At 36.1% G+C, this 16,763-nt stretch overlaps 1 protein-coding gene across 2 annotated transcripts in view; it reads left to right on the top strand.

The window, feature by feature from the left end:
- LOC138843009 (complement factor H-related protein 5-like) overlaps positions 1-16,763 on the top strand; it is a 90,628-nt gene that overhangs the window by 61,367 nt on the left and 12,498 nt on the right. For both annotated transcript variants that reach the window (XM_070054917.1, XM_008268719.4), the window contains 6 exons: positions 2,136-2,312; positions 4,661-4,837; positions 6,328-6,510; positions 6,632-6,811; positions 9,389-9,565; positions 14,108-14,290. In XM_070054917.1, the coding sequence (XP_069911018.1) occupies positions 2,136-2,312; positions 4,661-4,837; positions 6,328-6,510; positions 6,632-6,811; positions 9,389-9,565; positions 14,108-14,290 (1,077 nt within the window). The remainder of the gene's footprint in view (positions 1-2,135; positions 2,313-4,660; positions 4,838-6,327; positions 6,511-6,631; positions 6,812-9,388; positions 9,566-14,107; positions 14,291-16,763) is intronic.

Consider the following 16,763-nt stretch of genomic DNA (forward strand, 5'->3'; position numbering starts at 1 on the left):
TTATTGCAGACTTATCAAACTTCATGTCATAAACTTAGCTCAGTGTTGCTTCCAGAAAGTAAGAAAACCACTCCCATTTATTACCTTTTCTCTCAGTTTCCAGCCTTCCTGTGGCTTTAGCAAAGAAACATAAACTATTTTCTCATAGGATCCTGTCTCTGGAGTTCTAAAATCCAAGAGTATTTTCCTCACTTCTACCAAATTTACAGTGAATAAGCTATCACAAAATATACCACACAGAAGAAAAATTCTGCATGTTAATATAGGTCTTTATGTAACTAATGCATATAATCCTTTTCTTATGTTTGCTGCATTACTGATAGTGCTATTAACAAAACAGTTTATTAATAAACCCATAAAATTTATTTCAAGGCCTGGAAAGATATGTTTCTGCTGCTCTCTTTCTATTTATTGGCTTGCTTAGAAGTAAAAAATGTCATACAGCACAAGTGTAGTTTATGTCATTACAGGATTTCAGGGCTGGGACAGAAAAATAGATGTATACAAGATGGCAGTAGTGCACATGCTTATTAAGGTGGGACTTGGACAAATGGTAGGAGGATGCCTCCCAGAGGCCACTCCTAAAAAGGGGAGGGTGCAAAGTAACTCCTAGTGGGTAGGGAGTTGAAGAGCAGGTACAGGTATTGGTGATGCCACACAGCAGCCCACAGGGAATCGCTGGACCAGGTAACAACCAAAGTCAATGACTGCTTGGAGACTTTTATAGCCACAAGGGCTTCCTATCTCTGACCAACAGGTATTTCATAGGGCTTGCAAAACTGCCATGTGCTAAGTGACTTAATGTGCTTATTGAACTATGTTTAAAACAATTAATTGTGCAACCACTTTAATTTGGTGCTGGCAGCCTTTGAGTTAATGGTCAGGCATTGGTTTATTTATATAACAGTAACTTTTAGAGGATTTGACTATGAGAAAGGTAATGTACAAGTAAATGCAGTTTTTAATATTTTAGTAATTATATAAGAATGACAAGTCATCATTGGCTGGTACTGTTATATCAAATATTTACTAAAATGTGATGTACTTAAATAATTAAATAGGTAATAAACTCTAGGTAATCACGAAAATATGATTGATGATCATGGATACAAAAGTGAAATTAAAAAAAAATTCCAAAAATTTTAAAACAGACAAAATTTTCCCATAGTGCTTGAAGTTAGGAGAGGAAGTAATGATGGGGGAGGGATCATGGGATGTTTCAATAATTATTCTTTTTTAACCAGGATTGTAGTTACAGAGTTGTGCTTATTTTGTATTAATTTATTAAACAATATACTTCTAATTTTTACACTCTACGTACACTTTATGCTTCAATCAGTGTAAGACATTCTGCATGGCCCAGGCTTTCATGGCAAATTTGGCAACCAGGACTTAAAAGTTACAGAGAGTATATTGCTCCAGCAACATTCATTAAGTGTCTCTTTGGAGTCATTTGCCTGGATCCCGCAGTAGGAAACAAACAAACAAACAAACAAAAACCCAGGGACCTACTTATCTCTTCCCCAGAGGACACAAGTCTGCATTCCAGTGTAAACATCACCTCTCTCTCCTGAGAGGAGAATGGACCAAGGTGCCTGCTGCCCTAGAAAAGGCCAAGTCTCCTAGCTTGGAGGTTTCTTCTCTGTGCTACAGTCCCTACATGAGCAGTGGAGCATCAACCACTCATCGCCTCTGATGCACTGGGACCCGACAGACTAGGTGTTGAGATTCAGGGAGCTGGGCTATGGCTATCCAGGAGTTACAAACTGTTTGGCCTCTTGTCTAGAGAATTGTGCTACCAATCAATCAATCCATCAACCAGTTCATACATTTGATATTTACTTCATTACTTAGTGTATGTATCTAACATACCATAGATGATAGAAATAACTATATACATATACATAGTTATGCAGAGTACTTTACATTTAGCATTTTCTTAATTTGTGCAGGAGCTTATGTGTAAGAAAAATGAAGTTAAATCAATTTTTTATTAAGTTGCTATAAATAATATTTTCTACAAAGGCATTTGATTTATATTTAGTAGCACATAATGATTATTAAAGACTTTCGTGTGTTTCTTGTATGCTTGAGGCAATGTTAGATATAAAATCCTGTTTTCCAATGTTCTGTAGAGTCTTGTGATATGCCAGTATTGATGAATGCCAGAATCAGAAATGACAGAACATGGTTTATGCTCAATGAGCAGCTGGAGTATGAGTGCAACGATGGCTATAAAAGCAGAGATGGAGGTCCCACGGGTTCCACAGTATGTGGTGAGGATGGCTGGTCCCATTTGCCCATGTGCTACGGTGAGGAGGTTTTCCTTTGGAAAATAAAAACAATTCTGGACACACTGCTTTTCTGGGTTCTTTCAAGAGGTGTTTGCTGAGGAACAATTTCAAATTCAAGATGTCTTCAGATAACTTTAAGATGCTAGTGTTATAACTTAATATAATAACATGTGTATGGAGAGCACATAGTCCATTCAGTTGGGTGGCTTATATGTTATCCACATCATATCTACGGCTTAAATGACAGGCTTTTTTGAAGTATATTAAATTCATACTGACAATGCATTCAAAACTTGGTGAACATTCCCAAAAACATAGTTGCTTATACTTCATTCAACAACTTTAGAAGTTTTGCTCCTTGACCATGTTCCTGTCCCCTTTACCTATTAGTCCTATCATTTATTGTCAGAGTCTTAGACTTGAAATCTGCACAGAATGCCCTCAAGTTCTACCAAATCATCCTTCCTCTTAAATATTACTGCATATTTTTGTCCTTATGCATTCATTTTCAAGTGCTGCAATTGTAAATTCCCACAAATTTGATTTTTACTAAAAACATGTCAGTCCATTTTGTGTTGCTATTTCAAAATAATTGAGACTGTTGACAAAGGAGACATTTTATTTTGTCACACAGTTTTAAGGCTCAAGAGCATGGTGCCAGCATTGGTTACTGGTGAGGGCCTCATGGCAGTGTTGACCACGTGGCAGGAGATCCTGTGAGAAAGAGAAGGCATATAGCAAGATAGGAAGCAAGAGAGCATGCTGAGCAAGCATGCAAGAACTTGCTTTGTAACAACCCACTCTTGCTGTTACTAATCCAGTAATCCAGTCCTGTGATTCCTACCCCACTCACATCAATAACTTCCAAAGGCAGTGCCCGTGACCTAATTGTCTCCCTTAAAATTTCTACCAGCTCAGTAAACCTCACCCAGAGGGTTATGTTCCTTCTGGAGGTTCTAGGGAGAATCAGCCTCCCTGCCTTTTACAATTTCCAAAATCCATCTGTATTTCTTGGCTCATGGCTCTTTCCTCAAATCATTCCAGCCTCTGCTTCTCTTGTCACATTTCCTACTGTCACTCTTACATGCTGCCTCCCTCTTATTGGTTACACTGGCCCTATTACGCACATAATTCAGAATAAGCTCTCCATCTCAAGGTCTCTAATTTTTCCTGCAAATTTTGTTTATTTATGTGAGGTAGCATGCAAATTTCAGGGACTAGGACAGAAACACAGGGAGGGTATAATTTTGTTATAACACAGTGTAGTAACTATGAATAAGGCAGCTGGAAATTAAACCTTACATCAGTCAAGATGAATTATTTTCTAAGACTTTTTTTGCCATTAAATAAGAAAAGACTAACAACAAAAAAGAAATGTCATGCAAAGTATTGGAATCCAGAATCAGGAACCAGGAGTGTAAATTTTATAGAAGCTGAATCACATTCCAGTAGGATGCTCTTAAATAAACTACTACTGAACCATTAAATAAGCAATAACAATATATAACATTGGCTCACTTAAATAACATTTGCTATCATTAATTATAAATTAATTTCATTTTATTTTTGTGATACATGTTTGATTTAGCATATTTACTTTGTCTAGTGTCAATTATATATTCAACTTTGACATGTAAGTTTATGAACTAAACATGGAAGATGATTAAATGAGAAAAATACACATATATTCTTATACATATCCATTTAAATTAAACCAGGAAATATGAGTCTTTATAAAAATATTAATGATTTAGTTGAGTGCAATGGAACAATTCCAAAAATTTAGAAAGTTTAGCAATGTATTTTGAAAGCCTTTGATATTTAGTTATGCATTTGTAAAATTAAGAATTATTTCATTTTTAATATTTCCTCTAACTTAAAATTTATCAGATATATCTTCTTTGGGTGTTGCAAGTAGTCTACTTTTTCAATGTAAGTATCTTGTTTTGTGAAAAATGTCATAAATGTATTGCATTTTAGCTTTGTGTTACTTGAAAGAACAAATTTCTTGGGATTTGAACATGGAAACTATTCATATTCTATTTTGTAAAATAAGTTATTACATTATAATTACTTATTATATTAAATTAAAACATGTTAACTAAACAAATACTTTTCTTATAAGTAATTTCTAAGGAATTTTCTAGTATGACACTGAAGAGATTCTCATACAAAGTTTTACCTCACTTATTTTGCCTAAAGGGTTTTGAGTGTATTTGCTGGGTATGAATAATTAGCTTATATTTTTTAAGTATAATATATATTATGCTGTTCTTCATGTAAATCTGATTGCATCTTTTTATCTAGCATATATTAAATTAATTTTGCAAAAAAATTTCATATATGCTCCTTTTCTTTATTTTTAGAAGTAGAATGTCCTCTTCCATTTTTAGAAGCAAATTTAGATGTTCACCCAAAACAAGAAAAATACAAAGTTGGGGATGTGTTGAAATTTTCCTGCAGACAAAGATTTACAAGAGTTGGACCAGATTCAGTTCAGTGTTACCAATTTGGATGGTCACCTAATTTCCCAACATGCAAAGGTCAATACTTATTTTGGAAATAAGAATTTGAATTTTTATATTAATGTTTACCTATTTTATTATAACTCTCATTACATCTAGAATCTGACAAAGTAGAAAAAATGGCAAAAGTAGTATTTTATTTGGGAAGGAGGGATGTTGATTATAGTAATTGAGTTGCCTAGGTAACTTAAGTTCCTCTAATCAACTAGTAATTCTATCTCCATGTTTTAAAATATTTTATGCGATTTTATAAATTAAAATATAGTAGCTGACCAATTGGGTTTTTGACTGTGCCCTTAAATACCCACATCACAGATCAGAGTGCCAGGGATCAAGTTCCAGTTTCACTTTCAGTTGTGGCTTCTTGCTCATGTAGCAGGTGCTGACTCAACTGCTTAGGTCCCTGCCACACACATGGGAGACCCACATGAAGTTCCTAGCTCCTGGCTTCATCAAAACCCATCTCCAGCTGTTGCCAGCATTTGGGAAATGAACTGTTGAAAGTCTGCTTCTTTCTCTCTATGTCTTTCTCCATCTTTTTATCTCACCACCTCTCACAATAAAATAAAACAAAACAAAAAGAAATATGTCATTGAGATGAAAAGTGTTATGTATTTCCTGTTATCTAAGTTTTTTTAAAAATACTTTAAAAAATTGTATGGTCCTCATTATATCTTATGAAATTAAGTAAGATAATAAGCAAGTCATCACATATATGGATTATTCAATAGAAAGCAATGATGATTTGCTACTGACTTCAAATTACATTATTTTCATCAAAAATGTCTCATCCAATTTAGGTATTTATAGACATTAATAAAAATTATTATTATATTTTATATGTATAAAATATGTGGTATAATATTGTTTACTTTTATACTATATTTTACACTATAGTTTTACTATATTATTATGTATTATTATATTTTCACATTATATTTTTACATTATAGTTTTTTACTTTTGCATTATATCGAGATTATTGACCTTTAAAATCTTCAGTGGTACAATTTAATACCCTGATTAAGGTAAACATCCTGCAAAATATGGGGGAGGGAGCAATAAGCTATTAAAGTATTGAAAGAATGTAAGATTCTACTAAGAAGTTACTCTTAATTTTGCCAAATGCAATTAGATATTTTGTATTTGCAAGTAAAATGTTTATTTGCTAGATAGGTATTCTGATGAATTTGGGAATAAAATTTCTCTGCTATTTACATTATTTTACAAAAAATAAATAAAGCAAATAGGACAAAGTGTAATATTTTAATATAAAGTTTGATATATCAATAATTATGTATTCTTTAATTTATTAAAAATTATTCATAACAAAAACTCTGTGTTTGAGAAAATGAATATGATCAATATACTATGTACACTGAAAGACAGACTTAAAAAGCAAAGGTAGTATAAATGTAATTAAGCTCAAAGTCAACTCAATTAGTAACTACATTTTTCTGGGTTTACAATTATAAGATTATTTAAGCATTTACAGGTTGTTTATTATAGGGCAAGTACAACCATGCGGTCCACCTCCCCAGCTCCCCAACGGTAAAGTAAAGGACACAAGGAAAGAAGACTACAGACATGGTGAAGTGGTACAATATGACTGCAGTTCCCATTTTACAATGAAGGGGCCTGAGAAAATACAATGTGTGGATGGAGAATGGACAACCTTGCCCATTTGTGTTGGTAAATAGATATTGATGTCTAAATAGCACAGTTACTTTCATTTTACATCCATATGTAAATACATATGTAAATGGACTTTAATACTTTCAGGGTAAATATAACTTCTATTGTATTTCCCTAGACTCAGTGAAAACATGTGGCCATTTACCCAAACTTGAGCATGGCTATGCCCAGCCCTCTGTACTTCCCTATGAACATGGTGCTTCAGTAGAGCTGAGTTGTAGAAATACACACACGATGATTGGAAACCACATAGTTTCCTGCATCAGTGGAATGTGGACAGAATTTCCTGAATGTGTTGGTGAGAATGCACATCTAACTTTCTATCTGTTTACATTTTTATTAGGATTGTGTGAAAATAATAAATCTGGTTAGAATTTTGATTTTATTGATATCCACTCTTGCTCCCAGGAATATTATACATTATTCCATTTATTCTGGTCTCACATTAAACTTCCATATGATTTTATGAATTTGTTTTTATTCTCCATAGGGTTCTTACCCAGTTTCTTCTCTTGTTTTTACTGGTATGGTGAATAGAATTCTTCATTAATTCATATGTCTCAATAGTTATACTTTTATATAAAAGAATATAATTTAATTGTCAGTATTGATTTTATTTTGACTAACCTTGTTGAATTCTTATGTTAGCTCTAGTGTTGAATTTGGATGTTATATTTCTTTTTTTTTTAAGATTTATTTATTTATTTGAAAATCAGAGTTACACAGAGAGAGGAGAGGCAGAGAGAGAGAGAGGTCTTACATCTGCTGGTTCACTCCTCAATTGGCCACAACAGCTGGAGCTGTGCCGATCCGAAGCCAGGAGCATGTAGCTTCTTCCCGGTCTCCCACGTGGATGCAGTGCCCAAGGACTTGGCCCATCTTCCACTGCTTTCCCAGCCCATAGCAGAGAGCAGGATCGGAAGTGCAGCAGCCGGGACTCAAACCAGCACCCATATGGGATGCTAGCACTGCAGGCTGCAGCTCTACCCACTATGCCACAGTGCTGGACCCTGGATAGTATATTTCAACAATTACAATTTAATGTCTTATGTCATACTGTAGCTCAGTTTTTACCTCCATGTTCTAGAAAATACAACCAAAACAGTAGCCATGTAGCCTGAGTACTCTGAAGTCCTGGGGAGTTTGGAGACTTCTGTTAGGGGAAGAGCAAGGACCCAGACCCAGGAACTGGGCATTCCTGCTCCTCTAGTCCTCACGGTCCCTTAACCGCACTCCAGAAGCTTTTCTGTGTTTTCCCCACAGAAGCAGACATCTATTCTAGATTTTTCCATCAGTCCATCAGCTTGTGTGCTCTGCTCTTACATTGTATTCTAATAGTGTTAAGACTTCCAGCCATAATGCAGAAGCAGTTTCTTCTGACATCCTCAGATCCTGGCTTCTTTTGTCCTGTTTCTCAGAACTCCGATATAGTAAAACCTCTCACTTTCAGCTGTAAAGACCAGCAGACTCTCTGCTGCTGTTCTCCCAGAATCTAAGATAGATATCCAGGACCACCCTCTTACCCCATGGCCTAGATTTTGTGTTGTCAACTGGCCCACTCTCTTCTGGAAAAGGAGACCATAGCAGTTACAGCCCCATGGGCCGGGTAGATACCTGGTCACTGCTCTGTGACCACCTACTGTGAGGCAAGGTCTTCTGCTACCAGGACACTAAACCCTGGTATGGGAAGTTGTAGACCACATATTTTAATGGCCACTAATTTTTATGCATAAGCACCATACAGGCCATGTCTCAAGCAGCGGTTGTTGCAGAAAAATACTTACAAACATAGAAGTAGCAGAGCAATCCCATGTCTCATTATCCCTTCGTGGGATACAGAAAAGCCTCCACAAAGTCATTTAGGGGAAAGGAGAAATGTAGCAATGACAGCTGCAAGCAAGCCAGAGAGTGTTGAACAAGCACGTTCTGAAGCTCAGCGGTACATCACTGTTAGTGAGTTCTTCCTTGAATTTCCTGTCTTTCTGAGTCGGAGTTTCTGCTAATTTCTGAAATGTCAAAGTAAAAGGATATCTGGATTTATCTCCCCTTACTGACACCATCCCTCCTACAGACATACTCCTGTGTGGCCTCTTTTTGTTATGTAAATTAGTTGAGGCTTTTTTTTTTATATGACTTCATGGAAAACAATCATACCTGTGTACAGGTACATACTTGTATACATAAGCAGTTTCAGAGTCACTGGAAATTTGGCGTAACTAAAATTCCCCTTGGGATGCGGCTCCGTAGCAAAGTAGGTTAATCCTCCGCCTGCAGTGCTGGCATTGCATATAGGCATCGGTTCTAGTTCCGGCGGCCTCTCTTCCAATCCAGCTCTCTGCTATGGCCTGGGAAAACAGTAGAAGATGGGTCAAGTGCTTGGGCCCCTGCACCCACATAGGAGACCAGGAAGAAGCACTTGGCTCCTGGCTTCAGGTGGGCACAGCTCTGGCTGTTGCGGCCATCCGGGAAGTGAATCAACAGAAAGAAGACCTTTCTCTCTGTCTCTCCCTCTCACTGTCTGTAACTCTATTTCTCAAATAAATAAATAAAATGTTTTTAAAAACTGGGGATATGTTTTAAAATAAATAAACAAATAGGTTCTCCTTGATCAGGGGGAACTGTCTGTACTTGTTTCCCGCAAAGCTTTCTGACATATATTTCTCAAGTTTCTGTCATTCAAAGATTGGATACGGTATATTTCTTTTCATTTTTTTCAACACCAGAGCCTATTTTATGCCATGAGTTCAAGAATCGTTCTTTGTGATGTTGCTTAAAAGTATCATTTAGTTATCCTATTAATAATCCACATATTTTTAATAATTCCTTCATTTCTCTTAAATATTCTTATTATATATGAATCTATTCATTTTTATAGCCACACATCAACTCAAGAACTGTACAAGATCAAGTCTTGGCACAAGAATATTCTTTAGACCATATTTAACTGAGTTTATTCATAACACCACAGTAAATTACAGATGCATTGGGACCCACAGCTACATGCAAACAGTGTGCATAAATGGGAGATGGAATCCTGAGCCAGCCTGCACAGGTAAGAGCTGTCTGAAAATTTTGTTAATCTCTTGTTTTTATACCATAAATTACTATTTTTAAATTAAATAATTTATTTGCCATATATATTTTTTAAAATGAAGGAAATAGAGCATATTATTTCTAGACAAATATTAACCTTCAAAAACTCTGACTTGAGTGCCAGAGCCGAGCTCAATAGGCTAATCTTCCTCCTGCGGTGCCGGGACACCGGGTTCTAGTCCTGGTTGGGGTGCCAGATTCTGTCCCGGTTGCCCTCTTCCAGGCCAGCTCTCTGCTGTGGCCCGGGAGTGCAGTGGAGGATGGCCCAAGTGCTTGGGCCCTGCACCCCATGGGGGACCAGGAGAAGCACCTGGCTCCTGGCTTTGGATCAGCATGGTGCGCCAGCCACAACGTGCCAGCTGCAGCCGCCATTGTGGGGTGAACCAATGGAAAAAGGAAGACCTTTCTCTCTGTCTCTCTCTCTCACTGTCCACTCTGCCTGTCAACAAAACAAAACAAAACAAAACAAAACAAAACAAAACAAAACACCTCTGGCTTGGGGCAGACATTTGGCCTAGCAGTCAAGAAACCATTTGAGGAAGCTGTATTCCGTATCACATTGCCTAGCTTCCACTCCCAGCTCCCACTTCTGACTCCAGTTTCTTGCTAATGCAAACCCTGGGAGGCAGCAGGTGACAGCTCAAGTTTTTGCGTTTCTGCCGTGCATGTGAAAGACTTGGTCTGAGTTTTGGGCTACTGGCTACATTCTGGTCCAGCCCCAGCCAAGGGAACAGTAGATGGAAGATATCTTTCTCATCCACAATTCTCTACATGTGTGTGTTTCTCTGCCTTTAAATTAAATAAAAACAATAAATTTGTTTTTTAAAACAAATTCACAAAATAATCTTTACAAATTTCAAACACGAAAGCCCTATAGGTCACATTCTATAATTATAAAGAGATAACACTTAAAGTACTCATACAAAGTTATCTACTCCATAACCTTCATTTTGGATAGCAGAATAATTCACTTCCAAATCATAATATTTAAAATATTAAGAACAATCTTACAGGCCGGTGCCGTGGCTCACTAGGCTAATCCTCCGCCTTGCGGCGCCGGCACACCGGGTTCTAGTCCCGGTCGGGGCGCTGGATTCTGTCCCGGTTGCCCCTCTTCCAGGCCAGCTCTCTGCTGTGGCCAGGGAGTGCAGTGGAGGATGGCCCAAGTGCTTGGGCCCTGCACCCCATGGGAGACCAGGAGAAGCACCTGGCTCCTGCCATCGGATCAGCGCAGTGCGCCGGCCGCACTGCCATTGGAGGGTGAACCAACGGCAAAGGAAGACCTTTCTCTCTGTCTCTCTCTCATTGTCCACTCTGCCTGTCAAAAAAAAAAAAAAAAAAAAAAAAAGAACAATATTACAATTAAATGAACACATATTAAAACCTATAAGATGCAACCTAACCAAAATTCAGAGTTTTAAATTCAAATTCATTTTTGGTCGGAAAATATGTTTAAATATATATCCTAAAAAGATAGGAAGTAAAATTCAGATATGAAAAGAGAAATAACAAAAGTTACAACACAACTGGATGAAATAGAACATTGTACTTACAACTGATCTATACCATGAAACTATTTTTTTAAAGATTAGTAAGCAGACCTATCTAACCAAGTTGACTCTATTCAAGAACTGTAAGCAGATGCAAATAAACATTTCTACAACCAAAAATAGATAAATAGAAATACGGGGAAAATCATATGAGGACAATTTTTCAAATAAATAAATTAAAAACATAAAGAAAAAGGAAATGTCATGGGCCATTTTGGATGCTAGAGACAGCACCATTTCTTGAGATACCTTCTTCACATAGGATACTTACCTGACACAACTCAGCCAGCCCTGGAATGGGAGCTCATTAACCTGTTGGAGTTACCTCTCTCTGCTGTATTGGGTACAGCCCTTTTAAGCAAACTACAGTAGCCCTCGTTGAAGGGGCAATCGTAACCAATGAAACTTGAAAATGACAGGTGTCACTGGTGAGGCCATGTCTTGGTGTTGTTATCAAACAAGTCACTTCAGTTACTCTGGATTTTTAGCAGAGGCCGGGAACTCTTCCCTGCTCCACTAATGCCATGGGAAACTGGCAGCCAAGGAGCTTCCCACCTTCACTCCACTTCAGTCGAGTGGGAGTTGCCCTTCTCTCCCCGATGGACACAACATTCAGATGCCTTGTTTTAAACAGATCATCCCCGCTAGCCCTTCAAAGCTCTTTCTTTATTTTTCAGTGCTTACAATAGCAGTTTCATGCTGACGGAAGATGTCTTAGAATCCCTTGTGCAACTTTTAAAAAGTTGTCTAGCGTCTCATTTTAAACCTGGGACAATTGAAATTGGATGACCTGGCAAAGGAAACAAGAAAATTCTTATGTTCATGGTTGGTTTTGTATAAACAAATATAAATGAATATTAAAATATATATGACCCTTCTTTTTAAAAGTAATGCATGGCCTCAAGAAGTTTCTTGATCAAAATCAATACTGGAACTTCTTTCTAGGTTCTTATTTTTGCATTGTTTCAACTGGCTTGTTCTATAAGAGGTTGAAATTTCTAAAGACTGTCTAATTCTGTAAGGAAAGTACATTGGACATCTGAGGCCATCATGATTTTCTTCTACCTCAGACACAAAAGCAATGATATTTATACAACATTTGCACATCTAACTTGCTCAGTTTGGACTTTTAATAAAAGTATCATTATTTATATGTTTGAGATTACACAAAACTTCAGCCTGCCTATTCCCCTGCATCAGCACTTCTGACAGCAGCTGATTGCTGACTGCAAAGAATGGTCTTCCTGGAATCTTGACGGTACCTAGTAAGTATTCAGCCTTATGATTGGATGTAAACAAAAGCATTTGAAAAACTCAACAGACATGAGTGAGTGATACTGAAAATATCCAAAGAGGCAATAATACATCTAATAGGAAATCGTGAACAGTACAGTTACCTTCCCCTCTCTCTCTGTGCAGTGTCTGGTATCCTCTTTCTGTGTGCTCTCCACTGCTCATCTTCAGCATGTGAGTCAAGCTTCACTATTGTAAAATGTACAATAACATCATCAGGCTCATCTTTATCTTCTTTTGCATCACTCATTATTTAACCAATATGGACCATAAAAACCTGCTCCAATTAACAGTTGACTAGAATAATGATATAACATAATTCTTTATTTCCAGTATTTCTTAAACCACCAAATAAGCAACACAAAACATATGCAACCTAGAATATGCTGAGTAGGTGCAGTTACTTCTCTAGTTATGCACAGAAACATTACTTTGCTTTAGAAAATTTGTACTATGAAATGCTATTTCTTTTCCCTGAAAAAAAAATAAAGAAAAATCCAATGCAAAATTCCTGTTTAAAATATTATGCAAACTTTGACTTATTCTATATTGACTTTAGATTCAATGCAGTTCATTTGTTAAACCATTATTATATAAAAATTATATTTTAGAATATAATAGATTAGATTCATCCTTCCACCTTGATTTTAAATAAAAAAAATAGTATAGAAGGGAAAATGATATCTGTCACTGTCTTTGTTATGACTGTGAAGGGATGTTGCAGTAGACAGAAGTCACTGCTCTGGAAAAAAAATGGGATGGAAGACAGCACTCTAAGGGGGTACACCTAGGTCAGGAGAAGGGACTGTGCCAAGCAACAAAAAATAAACTAACTCTTCATCCAACGGAGGTATTCTGTTTATGTTCATTACCTGCAGTTCCTAGGTTTAGAAGACTATGTCCATCTCTAAAATCCTCTATTGAGATCTAGGGTTGAGTTGCTAAGGAAAGTCTTAGTTGGACCTCTCACTGTTATTTTTTCTACTGTTGTCTTTTTAAATTTTAGGTTCTAGCTTGTTTGGCTTACATGTTCATTAACTTTTTGAATCATATAGATTAGATAGAAAAAAAGTGGGTTAATTTGTAAATTATACAAGAGAAGCAATAGAAATAAGACCATGTGAGAACCTGCAAAATTTTATTTGTTTATTTTTACTTAAGAGAGAGAGAGAGAGAGAATGGATTTTGGTTTATTCACCAGATGCTTACATTATCCAGGGCTGGGCAAGGGTTGAATTTGGGAACGGGAACTCAATATAGGTCTCTTATATGTGTGGCAGGGACCCAATTACATGAGCCATCACCAATGCCTCCCATTAGCAGGAAGCTGGTGTCAGAAGTCAGAGCACATTATCAAACCCAGGTATTCTGAGTAGGGGTGAGTATGTCTTAATGGTTACGCTTGTTCCCTACCTGAAAAATTTTAAAGCAATGATTGTAACATGAAAGTCATCTGTAAACTTTAAAATATATTAACACAAAGTACATAAAATATATAAAGTACACAAAATATATTAACATAAACTGTTATTATAATTTGCTATTAAATCAGAGAGAGAGAGAATTGTTGGATGTTCCATTATACTGAGACACTATCCTGTTGAGCTACTTTTTGTTAACCTTTATTGATCAAATAACTGAATTCCTATGTTTCATAGAAAGGAAGAAACGGCTCTGCCCACCTCCACCTCAGATACCTCACGCTCAGAATATGACAACCACAGTGAATTATCAGGATGGAGAAAAAGTAGCTATTCTCTGTAAAGAAAATTTTCTACTTCAAGAAGCAAAGGAAATTGTATGTAAAAATGGACAATGGCAGTCATTACCACAGTGTATTGGTTAGTAGTTTATTCTAAGCTTCATTTAAAAAAGGATTCTAATTTCCTTTGTCTTAGCTGAAGAACAATAAAAATAACTTATAACTTAACTATTACACTGTATTTGAAATATTGATTACTATGTAAGTACTCAATTCTGTCTCTTTGAAATTTGTTCCTCTGAGAGGTGTTTCCAACAGTGATCATAGAAGAAACAAGTTTGGGATTTATAGCAGATGCCCAATTCTATTAAACATATATACAATCAAGTCAAGATGTAGAATGGGCAATCTGAGAGGATGCAGGGGTGCAGAAGGGATAGGGCTAAGGTAAAACTTTTGGTTAGTATGTAAATGCTGTTTTACACCACAGAGGACAGGAGATCACATAGACAATTTAAATTGTTAAATAAATAAGACAGGAGGTCAAAAGCTCTCAGCTTTGGAGACCTCCATTATTAGATATCTGGGTGATGAAGGGCAGCCATATAGAGTCATAGGAGAAAAACTATAGAAGGCTGGAATCCCAGACACAACATCAAGGGGTCATTTCAAAACGACATATTACAAAAAATCATTCAACATGAAGTCAGATATGTCAAACATTCTTTAGAACTGGACAAGGTGCCTAATAATTGAATATTAGATTTAGCTACCTGGAAGTCATTGGTAACTTTCCTTAGAGATGTTTCTTAAGAGGGTGAATGCATAATTGAAGTATATTAAGAAATAATATGGATTAGTTCTTCTTTAAAAGCTTGGTAGAATTCAGCAATCAATCCATCTTGCCCTGGGTTTTTTATTTGTTGATAAAGTCTTTATTAGTGATTCAAACTCTGTCTTGGTTATTGGTCAATTTAGGTTCTCTGTCTTCTTGGTTCAATTTTGGTAAATTATAGGTGTCCAAAAATCTATTTCTTCTAAATTTTCCAAATTGTTGGCATATTGTTGTTTGTAGTAATTCCTGATGATTCTCTTGTTTCTGTGGCATCTGTTGTAACATATGCTTTTTCATTTCTGATTTTATTTATTTTGGTTTCTCCCCTAGTTCCCATTATTTTTGGTTAGTTGAGGCAATGGTTTATCAATTTTGTTTATCTTTTCAAAAAAACAGTTCTTCATTTCACTGATCGTTGCATCACTTTTAATTTCAATTTTGTTTATTTCCTCTCTAATTTTTATTATTTCTTTCCTCCTACTAATTTGGGTTTTAGTTTGTTCTTTTATTTTCTAGGCCCTTGAGATGCATGGTTAGATCACTTATTTGATGTCTTTCCAGTTTCTTGGTGTAGGAACTAATTGCTGTAAATTTTCCTCTTATCACTGCTTTGGCTGTATCTCACAAGTTTTGATATGTTGTATTGCCACCTTCATTCATTTCTAGGAATTGTTTTATTTCTCTTTGGAAATCTTCTGGACCTGCTGTTCATTCAGGACCATATTGTTCAAAATTGATAATATGTTTGCATATTTCTAGAATTTCTTATGATCTTAATTTACAACTTGATTTCATTGTGGTCAGAAAAGATACATGGTACAGTTTCAATTGTTTTTTCAATTTTTGAGACTTGTCTTATGGCATAGCATATGGTCTATCTTAGAGAAAGCTCCATGCACTGATGAAAACAATGTGTTTTCTGCAGCTGTGAGATGAAATGCTCAGTAGGTATCACTTAGAGCCATTTGATAGTGCAGGTTAGCTCTATTGTTTCTTTGTTGATTTTTTTCCTAGTTGATCTGTCCTTTGATGAAAATGGTGTATTAGAGTCCCCTATTATTATTGTGTTGGAGCCTAAGTCCCTTTAGATCCATTAGCATTTGTTTTAAATAGCCTGGTGCTCTAGCACCAGGTCTGTATATAATAATTATAGTCATATTTTCCTGTTGGAAAGTCTTTATTTCACCTTCATATTATAAATGAGAACTTTGCTGGGTGACCACTTTCACATTACTATTCAGTAAAGTTCTGAAAGTTTTAACCAGAGCCATTAGGCAAGAAAAAGAAATCAAAGGCATACAAATTGGAAAGGAGGAAGTCAAACTGTCCCTATTTGCAGATGACATGATCCTATATATATAGGGAAACCAAAAGTCTCCACTAAGAGGCTGCTGGAACTCATTAGCAAATTTGGTAAAGTTGCAGGATATAAAAATCAACACACAAACATCAACAGCATTTATATGCACAAACAATGCCTTGGCTGAGAAAGAACTTATAAGGTCAATTCCACTCACAAGAGCTTAAAAAAATTAAGTGCCGTGGAATAAATTAAACCAAGGGTGTGAAATATGTCTACAATGAAAATTTCAAAGCATTAAGGAATAGAAGACACACAGAAAAATGGAAAAAAAAATTATGTTCATGAATTGGAAGAATTAATATCATCAAAATGTCCATAGTACCCAGAACGACTTACAGATTCGATATGATGCCAACCAAAATAACAAGGACAATCCTCTTGGAAGATTTGGATCTTGGAAGATCCAGAAAATAA

Source organism: Oryctolagus cuniculus, chromosome 13 (genome assembly GCF_964237555.1).
Source record: "Oryctolagus cuniculus chromosome 13, mOryCun1.1, whole genome shotgun sequence".
NCBI classification, from domain to species: domain Eukaryota; kingdom Metazoa; phylum Chordata; class Mammalia; order Lagomorpha; family Leporidae; genus Oryctolagus; species Oryctolagus cuniculus.